Source organism: Aythya ferina (assembly GCF_964211825.1).
Source record: "Aythya ferina genome assembly, chromosome: 4".
NCBI lineage: Eukaryota > Metazoa > Chordata > Aves > Anseriformes > Anatidae > Aythya > Aythya ferina.
Genome location: NC_140300.1, coordinates 7878240 through 7900458, shown reverse-complemented (window position 1 = coordinate 7900458; position 22219 = coordinate 7878240). Strand labels below are relative to the sequence as shown.

Below are 22219 nucleotides of genomic sequence, written 5' to 3'. Positions count from 1 at the left end.
TACAGCCAATATTTGGAAGAGCAGCAGCTACATCTTGTGGGAAGATTTGCCATTGCAAGTTTATTTCTAATAATATGAGTTTGTAGAGTTATTAGTTCAAGTTCAGTTTTGCATTAAGGTAGTCAGTTACTCTGCCAAAGTGACCTGCCTTTTTTTTTTTTTTTTACCCCTTTTTGTACTAGATGTAAAAAGTGAACCTTCACAGCACATCGATCCCCTGCAAACCAGTTTCTTCTAATCAGACACCCTTTCACCTTGGCCAGTTAGTCCATCTGGGCCAGCACACCACAGAGATGATCCAACACCAGAGAGAAAAGGACTACACTTTGTGGCTACACGCCTAATCTTATCTTAACATCAACCCACAGCCTCAGTATTCAATGAGGACTTCAAGAGAAATTAGTCTCCATAATTAAAAATATGAGCAAGAGTTCATATTCAACAGGCACCAAGTTTCTCAGCTCTGTTTAAGTCTACTACAAAGGGACACTCGAAGACACAGCTTGGAGCAATCCCTGTTATCTAAATTTGATAGCAAGGCTTTGTTTTTGTACAGTCTGTTCTGTGAATGATTTCTTCTCTGCCTCCATGTAGCACTTCCTGAGCTATAGATTAAAGAAAAAAATCTAGCAAAGCAATTTCTGCAGGAAGCGGGCATTCAATATCATTGCTACTGACTTCACATTGACATTCCCAGGTTAGTTCTGAAACTACAAAGTGAAAGAAAACTCAACACACCATGAGCTTTGAAGTGTTAGTTAACCCTAGAGTGGAACAGGTCTCGAGTATTCTAGCTACATACAGCTTCCTGTAAACATACCAATAATGATGAGTAGCTACCTAGCCAGAGTATACCACGGATTCTATGATTTAAGTACTGTTAGTCATTTTTCCTCCTGCCCCAAGCAAACTACCCTTAACAAATAAGGGAAGAGCTCCAAGTACAGCTACAAGCACACCCGGCAGCAACAACTCTTCTGAGAGAAAAATGCAGCTACTAGTTAGGCAAGTGAGGGAATGACCTCCCAGTAATATTAAATGAAAAACTATAGCTTACACAACGAGACAATCCTGTAGAAGGTCTGTTAGGTAATAACTTATCTGACGTATCTACTTCTGTCCTAATTAAAACTGATTTCATTATGACCTGTGACCTGCAGCCTACTACATTCCTCAAAGCCTTTCTGTAAGAGTGGCATAGAGCTCTAGATGGCTGACTGGAAAGTCAATAGTATCAGACTAATGACTTGAAAAATATTACGGCAGTAGAGTAGCAAGCAAGTCTGTCCTGTTTTCCAGTCCCTTGGCATCTTAGCTCATCTGAAAACAAATCACTTCAGCTCATGTTTATATTTTTCTTTTAATAAAGAAAAGCTGAAGTTCGAGTTGTTTTTTTTTTTTTTTTTTTTTTTACATCACTAAGTGAAAAAATTATCCCACAACTTCTTCCCCCCACCGCCAAGCCCTGCTTGGAAATAAAGTACAAAACACTCCTATACAATATTCTGCTCAGTATTCACTTTCAAGATCAGTAATTGGCCTGGTTTACTGCAAACAGCTATCAGGTCTTCTCAAGATTCACAACCGTCTCTTATTTAGAAGGAACATAAGTCACCATTGACAGGATGTGACACCTAGTCTGCTTAAAACTACAGTCCTCTAACTTTGTAAAGTTTTGACTGGAACGACACAGCAGGAAGTGAAAGACAGACATGGCCTTAATGCTGACCTTCATCAGCAGCCAGGTCATCACAGAATCTTGGTGTTCTCACACAGGGAAGAGACTGAGGGTAAGACAATTAGAAGTTTTTCCTTCCACTGACATATGTGAAAGTAGGCAACATATTGATACATACCAGAAGAGAAAATCGAACTACAGTATTTATAAACATATCAGTAAACTGACATTTCCAACAAGAGATAATAATATACAAGAGGAGTGCAAACGTGAAGTTTTATTTTTTTCCCCCAATACATAATTAAAAGACTGAATGAACACACGGGACAGGAAGTCAGAAAAACTAGAAATATTTACAAGAACAATTAAGCTATGCATTTTTTTCCATCTTCAAAATCAAGTCATCACAGATTTTTGTTAGTTCATCGTTTTCTTTAGCCTGTTAAAGAAAAAAAGAAGAGTTACAGGTACATGTAAGGTATACTACAGGTAGCAAGCTGAGTCACAATAAGCCACACTTCCCAACATGGAATAGAAAGTCCATTTATATGCTAGTGACTTACAGAAATTTACTCAAAAGGGACAGTCTACTTTGTAGATATCATGTAGATCCCCTTAAGAGCCCCAGGAAGTGAAGCAGATTTAACTATAGTTTCTCTCTACTTCAACAGATTTCCATAGATCAATTTGTTTCTAAAAATTTTGGTAAACTTAGACTTTTCAGACTCAAGGTCATTTTGTTAGGTATACTGAAATTCAAGATGATAGCAATGGTTTGGATTCTAAACTTCAAAAGACAGACATCTCCATGGGATGATGCTTCGGTACTTTTACCGACATGTGGTAGTAGTTTCCAGCTTGTGTTAATTGCTTGAGTGGTTAAACCATTTTAATAAGAGTTCCTAACATAAAATAAAAAGAAAAATCAAATCTTAAACAGGAAAAAAATAGTTCTCTGCTAAATGACTCATCTCATCTTTCTAGTTATAGGCCTACTGTTTACTTATTTATTCAAACCTTAGCCATAACCGTGAAGACATAAATACAGGATATTTTTTCTTAACAGCAGGAATGAATCAGAATTATCTGTTTTTGAGTCTTCAGTGTTGGCAGAAGTACAACCACGATGCAGTAGAACTAAAAGCATGCACTTCCAGCAATATATGTTTCAACCCTCAAATATTTCTATTTATTTGTTCTAACAAAGGAGACTGATGTGGCTTTACAAAGCATTTCAAGACTTCATCCATGAAGTGTATTTGATCGCAGTGTTTCATAAAGATTAAGGGCCTGAACAATATTGAAAGAGTTCAGCCAATACAAAACAGCTTGACTAGTGCTAATGGCTTACAAATCATGTGTCTACAAACAAGCTGAATCAGACAGTTATTCAAGATCATTTCCAGATTCTGCTCTTGGATGTGTTTAAGTTTCAAAACACTAACTCCTTCAGTAGTTTAGAGAGCATCCTGAGACAGCAGCCTCAATTGGTCATTTCTATGACCCATCAACAAGCCCTTTTGCTCCAAAAAAAAAAAATCTATATACAGATAAGGCACACATCAATTATGTCAAGACTCAATTTCAGTACTTATTTCCCAACACCTACCTGGACAGCAGTCACCTAAAACAGCAGTTATTAGGACTATTTCTAGTAGTGGTGCAAGGTATTTCTTCAGCTTGTCTAAGGCAATAGATTAAAAAGACTCAATCACAGCATTTTGACTAACCTTTTGTTCAAGGCTCCTCTCTAAAGACTGGATCCTCATTTGTTCTTTGCGGAGGCTGGCTTGGAGTGCTGCAGTCTCCGATTTAGCTTTGCTTCGTACTTGGGCAATTTCCTCATTTGCTCTGGAATTGAAGCAAAATGGATGTTTCTATCACATTCAAACAGCACAGTATGACTGTTCATAGAATCACACTAGATTCTCATTCTTTGAAGATCAACCCCCCAAAATCAATACTTTAAGCCAGGTTTTGGCATAAGCAAACCCCATTTAACAGCAACTGGGGAAAACTGCATATTTCACTCTTAGTACTTGGCTTCTTGGCATGGTACTTACTGATGCAGCTTTTCTTCAGCATGTGCCTTTAGTGCCTGATATCTCTGTTCCTCTCTCTTAATTCTAGCCAGGTATTCTTCAGCATATTTTTTCAAAGCCTCTTCATTCTGCCACAGGAAGAAGTTTAGTTGGCTTTTTATGTACTAGTTGGTAAAATGGAAAGACTTTGCACAAGTCAGCAACTTAACTACACCAAAGTGACAGTATTTAGCAATCAGAGTAAGAGGAAAAATTGCCAAGTAACATAAGCTATGAAACAAGTGCCAAGTCTCCCTACTAATTCCAACTCCTGACTTCAGCAACTCACTGTCTCCAGGTGATGCTTTAACTCTGTGCTAAGGAAAGGGCTTTGGAAAGCAGGGCAGAGGGATGGAAAGAATGCAAGATGAAGTCCTGCATAGGTTTCTGCTGAATAAGTCTAAGCATTTTGTATAAGAAACCATAGCTTATGATCATCATTAACTTCATTCTTCTAGTCTGAGTATGTTTGACTTCACCAGTTTAAGCTAGAGAACATTCAGTAAAGTATATCATTTTGACTTGTAATAGAAAATCCTCTTCAGTACCCATTCAATGCTACATAGGGGAAAACAAGCTGTCCTTATGCAACAAGTTGCTACAATAGATTTGTTCCTCATAATTAACAGAAAAACCAATATGCATACAATAAGAAACAGCTCATTTTTGTTTGAAAAGCCTTTGGCTTCTAACAGAAAGATCATTATCATACTTTAAGCCAGCCACTAAATATAATAGAACATTTTTAAATCTTTAAAGCAGACAACTTGTTTTACAGGCTGTGCCTCTACTAGCTAATTAATGGCTGCTCTAGAAATGCATAACTTATGATCTTCTCTAATAGGAAAGGAAGTCTTATTTATCTTGGAAGAATATTATTTGCATTATAGCATCTTACTTTATGGTAACCCTCCAGCACTTCTTTCTGTTTTTCAAATCTCTTAAAGAGTTCAGAAAAAGATTTCTCCATAGAATTCAGATCTGAAATAACTTGTTGCTTCTCTTCCATCATCCTCTGCATTTCTTTCTTTGAAAGCTCCTTTTGCTTCTGAGCATCCTCTAAAGAAATCGGAGGTAACAGGGTTACATTAATGATTGTTATTGAATTAGTATAAAGCTAGATCTATAATATGGACAAGTAACCCACCAGATAACACTGTGAAAAGATGTTTTCATAGCATAATGTCTCCTCCAAAAAGGAGGCTGTATCTTTACTTTTAGTAAAGTAGTAGTATTCTCTTAGTTTGCTACATATTCTCTTGTACTAACCCCAAGGCTATTAAAGATTGTGATTATCACAATAGTTGAATAACTGGAGAAGACTGGGATAACAAGACAAACTAGCCTGGCAAACCTTTCCAGGACAACTTTTCGCTAGCACGCCTGAGCTACATTTCCCATAGGCTTACTTTTAAAAAAAGCATACATACAAAAGACACAGCATACTCTTCAGTTTCCTGAAAAGGAACTACATTTAAGCAAGGCACAGATTTGGCTAATTCACTTCTCAGCTAGGACAATGTACCTATGTAACAAGAACTTCACTTAATGTGCTTCAAAAGTTAGGAAGACAAACTTGATGGAAGCAGAGGGCAGATCAGTCCAGCAAGATCTCCTACTGACATCCCATTGCTTAATTAAGGCCAGATAATGAACCGTTAAGCAAGCTGCAGACATCTGGATCTGCCAGTTTTAATAAACTGGTAGTTCACAGTCCACTGGAGTGTCAGAGGATGTTAGATGTGCTCATGCTTGCCTCCCAATGTCATTATTATCTACTAAATCAACACACAGCCATGTCTATATGAATATTCATTGAAATGTTACCCTCTAAGTACCTTGTCTGAAACCTTATTCACCCTCAAAGCACTTGAAACATTAATGACATCAGAAGTGAAACAGTTCAGTTGGCAACCTTAGGCTAAGCACAGCCCCCAGAATAATTTCAAATGCAAATTCAGAACTTACCCATCATTTGGGTTATTGTACCTTCAAACTCAGCAACTATTTTTCTATAAAAAGAAAAGAAAGTTAGACTATAAGATGGAAGAAGCAGCTGCAGTAAATAAGCTGGCATAGAAGAGATACTTACCCCATTTCCTTGTATTCCATATGAAGCTTTTCATACTTCTTTTTCCATTCGAGAGTCTCCAACTGTTTCTCTTCAACCTTTCAGGGAAAAGTAAACATGTCTCTTTCACATGAAGTGATACAAGATTTGATACTAGGAATGGTCCAAAGGGTAGCTTAGTTATACTTAATTTTCCCCATTTCAAACTCTAACTGCCTAACAGGTTCAAAGTGAAACATTTCTTTACAAATTTGAGTCAAGTAAGATGTACGTGAAAACTAGAACTCAAACTGCACAATTCCCAGCGTTACCAAATTCTCTCAGCTGGCAAGTCCACCACTTGCTTGCTCTTATCCATCCTACACATTGCTCATTGGCCAGTAATGCTCTCAGGTGACATATATTCCCTTTTTATTTACAAATCATAAAAAGTCAGTCACGCATCTACTGATCATAACACAAGACAGACAGTAAATACTGAAAGACTAAGCTGGTCAAGATTAATTTGCTGTTTGGAGTCATCTTTATTCAATACTCAACTCACTCCCTAACATGTTTCCAAATTTAAGACACCTCAGTCATCTTAAAAATAAATGTAACTATTTCACATCAGTTTAATTAAAGCAGAGCTCACAGTAACAGCAAAGAGTGCTTTTACTGCTTAATACTAAGTAGTTTGTGCAAACCCCAGGAATTCAGTTTTGTCCTGGAATTTCTATTAATAGCCATAATGTTGATAAGTTGACTGCACAGTGTGGGAGGCCTTGAACATCAAACAAGGCCCATAACAGCTGTGAAATTTGAACAGAAAAAGGTAAGTGCACTTAATTATTGCTGTCTTCCTCTCAAAGTTGCATGGTACATTGCAGTATACTGTTTTGTTTGTTTTTTTTTTTTTAAAAGCAGTTTTAAGAGTAAATGCATTTTAAGTGTACTGTAGTGTTTCAGAAGGCAGGAAGCAAGTCATGAGTGAAAAAGAATATAAAATAAGGAGAATCTGAACATTTCAACTCAAGAGGTATGCCTGCAGAAGGCATCAATAATAGTTAAGCTAGAAATAAGTGTTAAAACAGCAGAAGCATGTTAAGATAGAAGCTTTCATTAGCAAACTCATCTGAAATGGTTCAGCAGACAAGAAAGCATGCTTTCATGAAATGATACATTTGCTCAGGAGGAAAACACATTTTCCCTCCTTCTCATCTCAGCTTGAGGTGTTTCACAAAAATCGTAAATTCGATCCATCTTGCTTTCAGGTTAATACAGTAAACCCGAGCACTTCTATCCATTTTTAAGAGCCCCAATAGCTGGTATAACAGTCACACCTGCCTTGCTGCAACTATTTCTCCATGTTTAAAATGGTGCTCTAATATCTCACTTCAAAGAATTATGTTCAAGATATTAGAAGCTTTGCTCCCTGTTCTTCTAACTTCTTTGTTTCAGATCAGTGCACTAAGAGGTGACCCCTGCCGGAGCCACACATTTCCCATTTCATGTGTTAGACAACATACTGGGTAAAAGTCACTCCCAGAAAAGGTAGTATTTTTATACTCTAAAAAAGAAAAGAACTGTAAAGCAGCAATAGGCTGCAGGTCACCTTCACCAAGGGAATTTACTGGTTGCCATATTCACTTGGAATTTAGAATGCTTTTCTTCTGCAGTTAATTTTGAAGTGAAAACTAGCTTTATGGGAACTGGTGCTTCAGTCCTTCTCTTACAATATTCAGTATTCATGAATTCACATAATTCAAAAGCTATAATAAATTAAGTATCCAGATTTTTTAAAGTGAGTGAATACACTATTCTTTTGGCATCAGGGAGAAGGTGGGGTTTCAAAAGCAATTTCTGTAGTGATTTAGTTACAGAAGATAATGAGGGAAGTGCCTCAGGCATCAATACTTGGTCCAGTCCTATTTACCTTTTTCATTAACAATCTGGATGACTGGGGGTAGAGTGCACCCTCAATGAGTTCACAGATGAGGCAAAAGGGAGTGACCCATTCACCAGAGGGTCATGCTGTCATCTAGAAGGACCTCAACACACTAGAGACGTACGAAGTCCTGCACCTCAGAAGGAACAAATGGCACCAACACATGCTGGGAGGCACCCAACTAGAAGGCAGCTTTGCAGAAAAGGATCTAGGAATCCTGGTGGACACCAATTTGAAAACGAACCAGCAACACGCCCTTGCTCTTAAGAAGGCTAACTATTCTTGGATGCATCAGGCAAAGTATCAGCAGCAGGGAAAAAGGCAATCCTTCCTCTCGCAATCCTTCTCTAACTCGGCACTGGTGAGGCTGCACCTGGAGTGCTGGGTCTAGTTCTGGGTCCCCCAGCACTGAAAAGAGTCCAGAGGTCCACCAAAATAGTGAAAGGCCTGGAGCACCTATCCTACGAGGAGAGCTGAGACTGTTCAGCATGGAAAAAGAAGGAGCTCAGGGGGATTTCATCCATGTCTGTATATACCTGAAGGAAAGATGCAAAGAAGACCAAGCCAAGCTCTTTTCAGCAGTGCCCAGTGACAGGACAAGAAGCAACAGGCAAGAACTAGAACACAAAAGGTTCCTCCCGAACATCAGGAAATATTATTTTTACCATGCAGGTTGCCTGGAGAGGTTGTGGAGCTCCCCTCCTTGGAGGGCTTCAAAAGCCACCTGGACATAGTCCTGGGCCACCTGCTCTGGGTGGCCATGCCTTAGCAGGAGTCAGACCACACAGCCTCCAGAGGGCCCTTCCAACCTCAGCCACTCTGTGAGTCAATGTTTAAAATCCCATTGACTCTTTCTGCCCCTCCCAACTAATGTTAGTCCAGAGGGAGCTCTGGATCTCCCCAGCACTTATTTTAGTTGCTGGACATACTGACATGCCTCCCTGTTCCACAAAAAAAAAGTTATCACCACGCTGAATTGACATTACAGATTTATCTTGCTTTACTGGAATAGTTATATAAAACGCAGCCCCTCCTTCCCACTGGTAAGAATAGGTATTTCCTGGGTAGTTTAAAAAAAATATTTTGATAACTGGTATCAAGCCCCAAATCTGATCAAGAATGCTTTTTAATATGCATCGGTTCTAAGGCAGAACCCAACTAAAAGTGAAGTTTCACATATTTCCTTAGATATCAGCTCTTCAGAGTTCTACACCTATTGTTCCTATCAAGAACACAACAAACTTTTGGAGATGAGATGTTTATGTCTAGTATGACTGACAGAATTGCCAAGCATGGAACTCTACAACACAATCTAAACAAAAACAATTTTCAAGGCTATGCAGAGTCAAGTGTCACCATACCTCTCTTTTAACCAGTTCAACAGCTGCATCCATGTCTTTTTGGCTATATTTTAGTACATCTATAATAGCATCCACCGCAGCATCTGTGGAAGCAGCAGAATGGAGTGGAGAAATGTCACTAGTGAAGGAGTCTGGGATTAAGGAATCTGTGTCCTGTGAGGAGGTAAAAGCTGAGTTAAGTGATTCTGACTTTTTTATGCAATCATTAACTGTTGATAGATTATTCAGTCTAAATGAATATATCCCAATAAGAAGCCCCCCTAAACACCTCCATAACTTAATTACCATGGCTTTCTTATCTTGTAGGTATTTTATAAAGCTACATTGTTATCTGAGGTGTAACAGAGTGCTATCCTCCAATTATCTGCTGTGTTTCTGATGGTTATGACACCATACTATTCCCTATGAGTAAACAGAACACCTTTTCAGTATGAGTTACTGTGTGCAGATCTGTTCATATAAGGGTGTTCATTGCTCTGAAGCTTACACTGTATGGCATCAAGTTTAATCAAAAAGTGCTTTTCATCTCAGCACTGCAATTAAAATAGAAGTTTGTCTTATTTTTGTGGCTTCAGCTGTATGAAAAAAGATTGCTTGATTAAAGCAGTTTTTAAAAACAGTTCAAATTCTCCTAGACCATGTACAATGCCATCAGTTTCCACAAAAAAAGATTTGTAATACAAGAAAATTAAGTCCGTCCAAAAGTTCAGCTTTGATATGAGTAGTTAACCAACCTTTCTAGGACAACAATTAAAATAAGCCTCAAATATTCTGCAATCTTTAAAAGCTGTGTAAGTCTTAACTCCAGATTCTGGCTGATCGCTTCCCCAAAATAAAGACATGAAACCCAGTATCACTCCAGACATCCTTACAGAAGTTGTAAATGTTCCTAGAAGATCTAGTCCTTTTGGTTTCTCTTCATTTTGAAGACTCACTGCAGGCTTTTCAGCTTCCTCAAGCAGTTTGCTTAGATCAGAAACAGGGCTAAAAACAAACACACACAACATAATATTCCAGCGCTGCCTTTCCTTATACCACCACATACTACAGTCTGGATTAAATCAATACCTACCCATACCGTGGTGGAGCAGTTGCAGTCATGATACTTGTACTTGTCTCAATAGTGCCAAAAATTGGTTTTCTTGGACTGTCTCTCAGCAGAGGGTCAAACTTCAAATACAGAGATTGTTTCCTCAAAGCAGACTCTTTGAACTGAGGGGAAGAGGCATAAACTGGTAGATTTGCTGCTTCATAGAATAACACACACGCAAACCCCCACACAAATAACCCTCTGGAGAGAGGGTGAGCCTATTCTTCTGTGGCCAGAGTATTGTTCTCAGGAGAAAAATACATAAGCTTGTGGGCACCGAGTTCTGAAGTCCTTATGTAACATCAAGTGAACAGTCCTCTGCTCACAGATAGAGCCAAAAGGACAAACTTTTACTAACTATTCAAAACCAGCAAAGACACTGAAAGATGGTACTGTAAACTGAATGCATAGTCTTGTCTTTTGTTTTTACTCACATAAAAATAAGGACAAACACAGTATGACTAAAAACCAAGTTTAATTTCAGTATATTCACTCTATACTCAAAGCCACTCCCACTCCAGCCCAAAGCGGGAGAAAAAAACAACTGAGCTGAACTGATTGAAACATGACATAGCCAATTCAGAGTCAGATTTCCTGAAACATTTCCTGAAACAGCCCATGAAACAGAAGGGCTTAAAAAATCTTTTCAAAACAATGATCCTGCACTTTCAAAGCATGCTGTTCTTGCCATTTTGGCAGAGAGGGGAAATGTCATCCATCCAAACTTCACCACTGTAAGAAAAATGGCAAACTCTGCAAACTGGAAGCATAGAACATCTGATTCTTTGCAGAATTGTTTATAACTATATTCCCTCCTCCTCACCATGCCTTATTGACACATTCCTGTGAAATAAACCTGTATTTCTGTAAGCAAGTTCAAAGTCAAGTTACTTCACAAAAACATTTAAGGCTTCATGGCTTCCTTTTCACCCAGCCAGGGAGGCAAACAAAGCATTTCAATACAATACTTACTGATGAAGTTCCAAACTGCTCCAGATAGTCTATTTCATTGCCCATTCCTAGAACTGGAAAAGAAGTGATATGATATGATAATATTGCATCTTCATTGCTATCTCACAGTGAAGCATCTACAGCTATGCTGGTGTATACAGTCAATAAGTTTGTGCTCCTATCTCATGAGCTCATTTTCCATCTACTAAAAGATATTGCACTTTTATCTCAAAAAGAAATAAAATGAAAATCAGGCAAAGAGTTCTAAAATGTATGAATGACCATCCATATAGCAATAAGCAGCGACTATTCAAGAAGTGCTGAGGGCTTGCAGTTACCCTCAAGACTCACAATTACAGGTAGTTGTATAGCTCCAGTGTTCTCCCTTTAGAAACCCCTTAATACCAGAAGTGATTTTAAGGGCAGAGGTTTTCTTCTTAAAAAAAGAAAAGCTGCCACTGAAGCCCCAAATAAATTATTTCTACACAAGTTTCATCTTCACAAGCAGCTGATGGCTGATAGCCAGCTATTTCAATTTAGCTTAACCTATTAATACAGAAAAAGTTAGAAGTAAGCTCAGGTACATTTCCCACCCTGCTAGTTATTGTGTTGGGCTTCTTTTCCCCCCAACAATCCTTCCAGAAGAAGGAAATGGAAGATAATAAAAGCTAAAATCAGTACTAAAACTGAAAAGAAATACATGCACAGAAGTTACTATAACAATATCTTTCCATTTTACTGTGAAGGAGTATCCTTACCTTCTGCTGATGGTCTGAAGAACTCTTCAGCTTCAGTGCTTGCTGTCTGCTCATCTGCTGTTATTTCAGTTTTGTGTGAGCTAGGTTTAGTTTCTTCTGCAGGCGTTGACCTTTTCCCACTGTCAGCAGAAACTAAATTATCTTGAGATGGGGTATTAGCTGGAGACACTTTAGATGGGTTTATTTGCTTCTCCTGAAAAGAAAAGAACAATCCTTTTTATTGTTTAAAACAACAATTTAAATGCAATATGAAAGTCACTAATAATCAAATTGGTTTGGCACAAATTAGCTGTGCAACCAGGATAATAAGCCTCAGTAATTCAGACAGGGAAACTAAACAGTACCAACACTAAGTACAGGAGTCACTTTTTAAGAATCCACACCCTTGTGTTTGTCCTCGTACGCAACTGCTGATCAAAAATGATACCACATACCAAGACACCAATTGTCTGTCTCTGATGCTACCTTCAAAAGACAAGTCGACATAGTTTACATTTACTCTAGAACTGCTGAAGCTTCATAAAAAAAAAAAACTGTTTCTTGGATAAATTATCAAACATGGGTCTGACAAGGTTAAGTTGCAAAGAACTTTGTTCCAAGGAACAACTTGGTAAAAGCTGGCTATCTTTTCTATACCTTACCATTGCCGGTGCTTCTGGAAGTTCAGCTTCTTGAACTCCTGGCGTTTCTTGCATTCTTGGCTTGTCTTCTACCACATTCTGTTTGCCGATCTCCCTTGGTGGGAAGAGGAGGGAAAAGTCAAAATCCCAGTCATAGACAGTTCTGAATTTTATCTATGAGATATACTGAAGCACTGAATAAATAAGCTTATTTGAGCACTTCTACCGCAAAGTACAGGAAGCTTCAAAGAAGATGAGGATGTAAATTCTCCGTCTTGCCTGGTCACAACTTAAATGACAAAGCTCTACCTCCACCAGAAGCAGTGCTATGTGGGAAGCAGAAAAATCACAACAGTATTACTTGTTCCTGTTCACTTAACACCCTTCTCATTTCCATTTGAGCAGCCCAACATTTTTAAACTAAAGATAGGCTTTTGTTTAATTAAGAGCAGAATTACAAGCAGGCTGCTCTTTCCACCAAAATAACACTGTGATTCTTGGTGTAAGCCATAGAACTTCATTAGAGAGGTCCAATACTTCAGTTAATGCTGACAGCATAACTTTCCCCTTTGGTAAATAGTAGCTGATTACAGTACACTGGGAGAGCAAACATTTCTGTTAAAATCAGCATCTCCTGGCAGTCTCCTTCAGGTTTGTTCCTGGCTGCCTATTGTAATGCTGACATTTTAATAGTTACACTTCCAAGAAAAGGCAACACATTATCTCCCATTCCCAAGTAGGAGAAGCTTGCTTCATCTGGTGCCAAAAAAATAGAACTTTCATAACCAGCATTTTTAGGAGATATATTTGGGAGATAGCATTCAGATACCATTTAATGCAAGGCAGAAACAGCACCTCTGAGTTCAGCCAAGACACTAAGTATAGAACAGAACTGCCTAGTTCTTCCATGTAGTACCTGATATGCAACACTGCCTACTTACCTGTTTACTGAAAGATAATAGTTACCTGATATTTCACACTTCACTTTCATCTTGGAGTAGGTAAAGAGCTACTTGACCAAAGCATTAATGCTCTTCCCATGTAAGTCTGCCCCCTTCCCTTCCTCCAAATTTACAGATACATTTTGCCAAGAGCTAGCCATGGTTTCTCCAGTAAAATCTTAGCTGCTGCAACATGTTGTGTTAAAGGTTACCATGTGCAATATAAGCAAGCCAGCCTTGGAGGAAGAAAGTCAAGGAGGTGTAGGAGTCTAATTATTATTAGATAGATACCATTTAACTACTTTTTCCTCACACGAGTTCAAGACCCTTCTGCTTTCAGTTATACAGATTTACTTACGGGCTTCTGGGTTCTTTTTTCTCAAGAATTTCACCAGTAATTGGTCTGTTATCCTGCTCCACTGGAAGAGGCTCCTTTCTTGGTGAGGTGTGATCCAGCTCCTCCTGCAGGTCAGCTTTCTGAGAGCTAGGTTCAGAGCACTTGGGTGAGGTGGAAATTTTAGAGCCTCCTCCAAAGGGATTGAAGTTTGGATCATCAAGTTTGTCCCAGTCAAACTTATAAGATGCTTTTGGAACAGGAATTTCATCTTCCACATTACTTTTATTTTGCACTTCAGTATTCTCTGGCTTTGTTTTGGTAGTCGGAATTTTTTTGGAAGGTGGTTTAATACCAGGCCTTTTACCTAGTTTCTTCGGCGGTGGTTTTCTAGCACTGGTATTATCAAAGTCAAATTCCAGTTTTACTGGTCCGGCTTTGGGGACACCAGGCTTTTCTGAGGGTTCCCTTTTAGAGACAGCAGGTTCTTCCAGAGGCTTCAACTCTTCTGCAGAAGCTTTTTCTGCTACTGAAACATTCTGAAGCTTTGATTCCCCAGTTTTAGAAGAATCAGTTATATCAGAGCTACGAGGACCCAGATTGCCAGATTTACCAGCTTGGTTTACTTCTGTGGAAGTTGACTCCTGCACAGAGTCACTGATAGTTTGTTTTGGGGACAGCTTGGGTTTGTTAGACTCCAACTCTGTCAAAACAGATTCTTTTCCAGCAAAAAAAGTATTCTCCTCTTCACTTGGGTGCTCAGTACTTGCTATAGCTGAAGAAGCTGTACTATCCAGTGGAAGAGAATTACTACTTTTTTCAGAAGTTTTCCCAGAGCTGCTAGATACTCTTACAGGAGATTTTTGCAGATTTCCAGGAGAGTTCTGAAGCTGCATTGAACTCTGAAAGGGATTGATGTCATTTAAGTTATCAAAATCAATATTGTAGGAACCTCGGCTCTTCACTGGCATCTCATCATCTGGGAAAGGAGCAGCACTGACTTTCTCTGGCATTTGCGTATTTATCTCTGTATTACTTGCTTCAGCTTCAGTCTTTTGAAGACTCGTGCTGCATTAAAAAAGGTCAAATCACACATGATATAGCCATTTTTTAGATATCTCTTTAAATATGATGTGAAATGCTATTTGCTTAAGTAGCTTTCTTCAGATAATAAAAATTGGTGGTATAATGAGAGCAGCTGATAGCAAAAGAATGCCCTAAAAGCAAAAATCCAGATGCTACCTAAGTAGTCTAAAATCACGAGCTAGCACACACAAACTACATGAAAAATCAATCTTTGAAGGTACTCAGTATTCTTAAGCCATCAGTTCTACACACAGTTACCTTACGCCAGTCACCTCTGATGACCTGTACTCACTACAACTTCCAGACATTTCTCTGTCACTAAGCAGTGTGAAATACACGTTGCTTAGGAAGTTATTAACAACAAGGAGTCTGAGGAAAGGCACAACAAGTGGTGCATTTTTGTGTAATTTCATCCATGAGTCATGACCAAGTCACAAGACAGACTAAACTAAATTATGATTCAGGTTCTCCCATTCTAGTCAATGCTCTGTCTGGTCACCAACAGATTTCCCCCCCCTTCCCCCCGGTGCAAGTATCCACCAGGATATCATCTGCAGAGGCCTATATGTCAAAAAAAGATCCTACATTTCAGGCACTCTGAACTCAATACAACACAAGAGCTGAAGAGCAAAGCAGTATACAAGCAAATACTTCTCCAGTAAGTAAAACATAAGACTCTCCAGCAGAAGAAACAGGTTAAAGAATGAGTTTGTGTACTCACTACTGGTTGGTAGTCTACAAGTCATTGCTCTCCACGTTAGTTCCCCAAACTTTACTTAACTTCTGAGGCTTTGCCTCAGACTACAGAGAGTTAAGCCATTACTTCCTGAAACAGGATTTCCTCCCATTGTTTTGTCCCTGCTCAAAGTAGCTATTTCTATGTGCCATTCATATCTGCTGTAGAGCAGGACATGATTAAAAGCCTGTCAATAAAAATACCACTTTGATAAGCCTGAAAGCAAAGGCAGGAGATAGAGTTCAGGAAGTTCTTCTCACCGGGTTGGAGCGCCTCTTCCCTGCTATAGTTCAGCCCCAGACTTGTTCAACTGCTCAGGCCCCTCCCATTCTCCTTCAGTGCTTAACCTAATAAATGCCAGCCCAGAGCAAGACACCTGCTTGAAACTTTGCTTAATTTATTCAGAAACTAGTCAAAAGTGACCTCTTTCAGCAAGACCCACTCCTTTAGCTTGTTTGCTGCAAGCAGATTCTTATATTTTAAATGTAGAAAAGCTATGCACAGCCAAAGTGGTATCTTGACACACACTCATCCCCCTAACTAAAGCCAGTTTGGTGCTAGCCTTTTTAACTGAACTGAGCCATGTATGTACCAAATCTTCATTTAAGCAATAAGTTTGAGGCATAAACACAATTAAGTTACTTAAGAATTGAGGTGGTTTGCTCAGATGTACTTTTCTCAACTGAAGTTTACATACAAATTAACAGCTGAAGCAAACCTAAATGTTTAATGAACATGTAAGCATTCAATCTTTCTCTCTTCTCCCTGTCCCAAACACAAGAATTGGGATCAAATGAATACTATAGAGTAGCTGAAAACAAAAGGATGTGCTTCCTCACAGAAGACAAAAGTTAAGATCTGAGACTTCTTGTCACTGGGCACTGTAGACACCAGATGTTTGCAGAAGTTTAAGAAGGGGCTGAAAAATTCAGTAAGAAAAATATGCATTGAGGCTTGCCTATTTAGATATTTTATCATTATACCATTATAACAACACTTGTAGTAAAGGAGAGGTTACAAAACCCTAAACTGTAACATTGCAGACCTTGTGCTCTTCTCTAGACAGGTGTCACCAGGCTCCTTAAGACCCAGGCTGCTAGACTGTTCTTACTTGGAATTGACATGATATTCCCTGTGTTATTAGATTTCCTTTAATCTTAACACTCACTGGCTCAAGGTGGCAATTCAAGCTAACCCTCCAGAAAACGTATCCTAAGGAGAAAGCCTAAAGAGATAAAGCAGTACCTTACATAAAGATGGAGTTTTAAGGCTTGATTAACTTCAGAATAGTCATAGCCTTGCATGAAAACCTTACCATAGGAAGCAGTTTCACATTCTCTGCCTAAAGTACTTTTCTCTTAAATTATTTATGCTTACTAGTAAATACACTAAGAAATATATCTTATTATAGTCATCAGTTAGTAAAGGAATTAAAAATGTAGTTCAATATTCAATATTACAAACCACAAGAAGGCTTTCTTAAAAGTAGTAACAGTTATCTTTGAAAGAAGTTTGTGTATCAAGTCAGCATTAATTTTTACTGTTTCCATCTCGTTACAAAATATTGTATTACAGTTTAAATATACAGGTTTAAAAAGGGGAAAATTAGCTTGCAGATGTCCCCCATTGCTAATGCTGCTAGCAGTGAATACTCTACTTACTCAATACTGACGGGTGCAGATAAAAGATCATCCTGAAAGGCTTCACTGCAATCATCAAGTGTGAAAGTAGACTCAAGTTTGTCCGTCATGGTAGGACTCAAGATTTTTCGAGTCTGAGGATCTCTTAGAGGAGTTTGAAAGGTTACCTTTAAGAAAGGGACAGGGGTGAGCAGGGGGAAGGAAAAAAAGAACATGAACACCAGAACATCTTCAAGCTCCAAACAGCATACGCATTCAGTAGTGTAGATCATAGGAGGAAGAAGAACATAACCAATATGAAAGCAAAACTCTACCTTCATAGCTTTTGCCACGCTTTTTGGTGGCAAGTTTTCTTTCTGGGACAGGCGCAGAATGGAAGGTCTTCCTGTAGGTTCCGGTGGTGCGAAGCAAAAACCACAGTCTTCCGCTGTTAGATCATCACTGATGTTTTCTCCATTTTCTCCATTTTCTGCATTTAAAATCTGCAGACTCATTCTAGGATATCAACACATACAACATCACTGCATGAATGAGAGGGTGTGGTCAGCCAGATGCACTTTCAGATAACTGAAGTTGGAAGCCTGACACTGGCTAGCAAAAAAAAAAGCTTCAAAAGCAGCCTTAAAAGCATTCAAAATCCTGACATGAAAAGGTACCTCAAGACTATGAAAGCATCTAAATGCAGCATTTGTCCAGCCCCTCTGCTTTTGCTAGTGGTCTAGGCAGTTAATTGCTAATATTATGCTTTCCAGTTAACATACTACCCTACTAATTAAGCTGCCCATACTTTAGAAGGAGCTCTATCATTTGCAAGTTTCTTCATTCTCAGCCCCTTAAAACCAGCAGTGACATGCAGTCATGTCTCTTGTAATAGGGCATCCAGCTAAGCAAAATTACAGCTTTTGCAAGGGGCAGATGACAATCATTCCTCTATTTTATTCACATGGTCTCATTTCTACATTGTATATCAGCAAAACACAAATGTGTTTAGTTAGGGTGTGTTTAGGATCAGAGTCCTGAATACAATTATTCAGCTTTTTCCAGCACTGTCTGAACACATGCTGCTTTTGTGAAGCACATATACTTAAGAATCCTTTGTTGTATAGACATTACTAGTATGTAAATCTAAAAAAAAAAAGTAATAGATATTTATGAAATATTGCTTTTAAGACATGCACAAAGCTTCACTAGACCATACAGACTTGTCTAATTTTACTAATATTTAAAATGTGAAAGACTTGAAACTAAAATTTCCACAACATCTAAGATCAAAGATGAAAATAAGCTAAAAATACAAAAAGAACACTTCAAGTATCCCAGGCAAGCCAACATGTTCTATGTACTTGAACTCAGTCTACTTCTAATTCCCATTGGAGTCTCCTCTGTTTTTAAACATTAAAGCAACAATGCTCAGTGTTGCTACTGAGCAAACAGAAACAACCAAGAAGGACCAGAGCACAAGAAGCATTTTAAGCAAGATCTAGGCATAACCATTGTCCACCAAGGATAGTTCAGCTATCTGCCAGGCCTCTGACAAAGTGATTTCTTTCATAGGAATTGAAATTAGAAGGCATCAGACAGCACTTATGCAAGATAACCAGGATCATCAAGCAGAGATGTTGGCTTTCTGCACTGGATAACCATTCCAAGTTATCTCAAAAGCTTGATTTGAACAAACAGCTGACCATCAGCTTCTTTCTTCACCCTCCATCATGCAGTCAACAAAATTAGCAGAGGGAGACTCCAAATGATCATTTCAATTTTCGTAAAGAGGTAACAAGAACACTCACACTGAAAGCTTTGTCACATTTTCAATCTCATTGCCCTTGTATGCAGAGACTTAAATATGGAAATTTGAATATTCATCTCCCCACTCTTACAATAATCCTTATGGGAAAGTCTGTTTCCTACTCTCCAGTAAGCTCAGCTTCTTTGTCTGAGAGACTGACAACAGCAGGGTGTTAATCAGCAATAGAATGCAAACAACAGATATGGAAGCAATGCCAAGTACGCCTCTATTTGCTATTTCTTCATTCCTTCTTTAGCTTTCACCACACTCATACTTTAGCCCAAGTTATTTTACATAAAATATTTTTACATTAACCTGTAGAACTTGAAATAAAACACTTCAGTGCAAGCTAAAATTGGGATAGCAATTCTTTAGTTATTTTGTGCAATCAGTTTAGAAACAAAGCCTAAGATGTGATGAAGTTGGCAGCACCTTTAAAACAAGCTCCATAAGCATGGGATGCTCACCTGAAGACTTCAGGCTTGTTATTCAGCTACACATGCACCAGATTCAGATCACTAGAATGGCTAACAAATTGACCCCATATACATGTGTGTATTTTTGTCCAGACTTTTAGATATTAAGTCTAGAAGTCAAATTCTGCATTTATTTAAAATATTTAAGTAAAAAAAAAAATGACATTGTTTGAGGTGGTCAGTAGCCAACTCATGCAAGTAGGGGTTGTGAAAGACAAGTTTTCCCCCACTATGGCCACTCAGAGATCCCAAGATGAAACTGCTTCGTGTTTCTGAAGAATATTTATTTATGTACAAGCAGCAGTCTTCCATTCCGAATTTGAGAACATAAGTCTGGTGACAACAAGTGAATCCAATTTATAAATTGAGGGCTTCCTAGCAGCTACCTGTTAGGTACTACCAGTCACAGAGGCACAACACCCAATACACCAGTGTGGTCTCAAATGCCTGCACTGAACACACAAAGCAAAAGCAATTTTTTCCTACTTATTTATCCTTTTGAAGCCCTCCAGCAGCTAAGATGCAGAGCACTCACCCCAGACAGAGTGACACATTACAACCAACATTCACACCTGGTATTTTGGGCTGGTTTTCACATATTAACTGCAGCTCACACATCACTAAGTGACCCAAGGCACGTGCTGCTGTGTTTCCCCACAGAGCTGACAGTTATCTTTTCACAGAATGGTTGAGGTTAGAAGGGACCTCCAGAGATCATTAGTCCCGCTCAAGCAGGATCACATAAAGCATGCTGCACAGGACCACATCCAGGCAGGTTCTGAGCATCTCCAAATAAAGAGACTCCACAACCTCTCTGGGCAGCCCGTTCCAGTGCTCTGTCATCCAAACCATAAAGAAGCTCTCCCTCATATGGCAATGAAGCCTCCTGTGGTTCAATTTACACCCGTTAACCACCGTTCTATCACTGGCCACCACTGAGAAGAGCTTGGCCCCATCCTCTTCACATGGCCCCCTCAGGTACTTGTAGAGATTGGTGAGATCCCTTCTCAGTACCCTCTTCTCTAGGCTAAACAGGCCCATCTCACTTGGACTTTCCTCAAAAAGTTTTTCCTTTCTACCACAAACACCTCAGCTCAGAACCAGCGATGACTTTTCCCGTTAACAGCCTCCTTCACAGTCGTGGCCTGCCTCTGACCACAGAGGCCACCCGACTCCCAAACCGTTTGAGGGAGAATTCACATCAGCCCCAGCCCAGAACAGCCGTGGGGGGCAGCAGCCAGCCCCCTCGTCCTCCCTTCTTTATGGGGGACCAAAAAGCGGCCTCAACAACCTAGAAAAGCGCATCTCTGTTGACCGAGCCCCCCCCAGCTCCCTGGGGACCCCAATCCCACTGAGCCAAACCCGTACCCCCTCCCCTCACCCCCACTCCCCAGAGACCCCCCTACATCGCCCCCAAGACCCAAGGACGACCCCAAGGACGACCCCAAGCCCTTCCCGAGCCCCCCGCCGCCCCCTGAGCCCTGCCTCTGGGCCCCAACCCCACAGACCCCCTCACAAGACCCCACACACACCCACAAAACCCTCCCAACCCCCCGAAAAAACACAAAGGGGCCCCCAAGCGCCCCCCAAAGCACACCAAGGAACCCTCTCAGCGACTTACCTGCCGGCAGCGACCCGGGCCCGAGCCCCCTCAGCGCGTCCAGCGGCGGGACCCAGCAGGCACCAACCCCCCTCCGCCACAGCCGCCACCACCTCCGCCGCCTCAGGATTTCAAATTTCAACGGCGGCTCCAACCGGCGAATGGGAAGCGGCATTCACAACGCTTTAGCCAATAGGAAAAGAGCGCTGCCAGGTGGGGCGGGGATAGAGGGGCGGCGCGCCAATAGGGCGCCTCGGAAGGGGGTGTTGCCGCGTGAGGCATGCTGGGAATTGTAGTTTTGCGGCGCTCTGTTATGGCTGAATGGCTCAGCCCCGCTTCTCGCTAGGCCAAGCACCTGCTGGCTCTTGGGGGGAGAAAACCCCGTGTTTAGTGCTATTCTGGAGAAATTTGTGGTGTTACTGGCACCCCAAGCTCGGCCCCCACAGGACTGAAGTGTATTTGGGGGGCAAAGACTCGAGTCCGTAAATCCTGTAAATCCTGTGCTAAATAACTCCACTTTTTGGTGTGACATTTTACAAAACCAACATTTTAATAGCCAAAACCCTCTTGCAGCAGAAGGAAGTGAGCTAAGAGGGCTGCTGCAAAGCACTGAAAGCCCATAGAGATATTTATGGACTCAGGCAGGTGCCTGCCTGTGCTCATCAGTCCATACTACACACACCCTGATGCCCACACAAAGCAAAAAAGGGTAAAAATCACAGGAATAGGCTCTAGTATTCTCTCTCAGGAGACTGGAGGAGTCAGGTCTGAGCCTACAGCAGGCTGGGCTGACTTTTTGAGAGGTCTCTGGAAGTAAAAACCCAGAGCGTCCCCTGAGAGTCACGCCTGTGCTGAGCTCATGAAATGTTTTTTTTTTTTTTTCCCCATTAAGATCCTTTAAAATAAATAAAAATTTGCTGATACAGAAAACAATGCAGGATCAGCTCAGAAGTTGGAAAAGTTTTACATTCACGTTTAAATTCTGGTTCTGTTGAGAAATCTGTGTTGATAAATACATCCACATGGACCTTCAGGACTTTTGCACAACTGTCCCACACAGCTCTGATAGTATTTTGCCTC

The 22219-nt window shown here is 40.0% G+C and overlaps 1 protein-coding gene across 3 annotated transcripts; it reads right to left on the bottom strand.

Moving 5' to 3' along the window:
- Positions 1-1940: 1940 nt before the first annotated feature.
- TACC3 (transforming acidic coiled-coil containing protein 3) lies at positions 1941-21324 on the bottom strand. 3 transcript variants are annotated; one of them, XM_084519034.1, is made up of 16 exons: positions 21161-21324; positions 17589-17769; positions 17296-17441; positions 13837-14880; positions 12559-12652; positions 11918-12110; positions 11181-11233; positions 10191-10330; positions 9991-10102; positions 9119-9271; positions 5852-5928; positions 5728-5771; positions 4658-4818; positions 3742-3848; positions 3409-3529; positions 1941-2117 (listed from the first exon to the last, which is right to left on the bottom strand). In XM_084519034.1, the coding sequence occupies exons 2-16, from the start codon at positions 17766-17768 to the stop codon at positions 2049-2051; spliced, it is 2694 nt and encodes an 897-aa protein (XP_084375160.1). In that variant the 5' UTR covers position 17769; positions 21161-21324; the 3' UTR covers positions 1941-2048. The 3 variants fall into 3 exon arrangements, 2 of the variants coding, with proteins under 2 accessions (XP_084375160.1, XP_084375161.1); XR_014693015.1 differs by lacking the exon at positions 5728-5771 and having other exon boundaries at positions 21161-21294; XM_084519035.1 differs by lacking the exons at positions 17296-17441; positions 17589-17769; positions 21161-21324 and adding an exon at positions 15620-15923.
- Positions 21325-22219: the final 895 nt, after the last annotated feature.

Coding starts and splice junctions, on each gene's coding strand:
- TACC3 (XM_084519034.1), bottom strand. CDS start 17,768: ATGAGTCTGCAGATTTTAAATGCAGAAAATGGAGAAAATGGAGAAAAC. Junction 14,881..17,295: donor TCTGCACCCGTCAGTATTGA/GTAAGTAGAGTA, acceptor TTTTTAATGCAG/CACGAGTCTTCAAAAGACTG. Junction 5,929..9,118: donor TTGAACTGGTTAAAAGAGAG/GTATGGTGACAC, acceptor TTTCCCTGAAAG/GTTGAAGAGAAACAGTTGGA.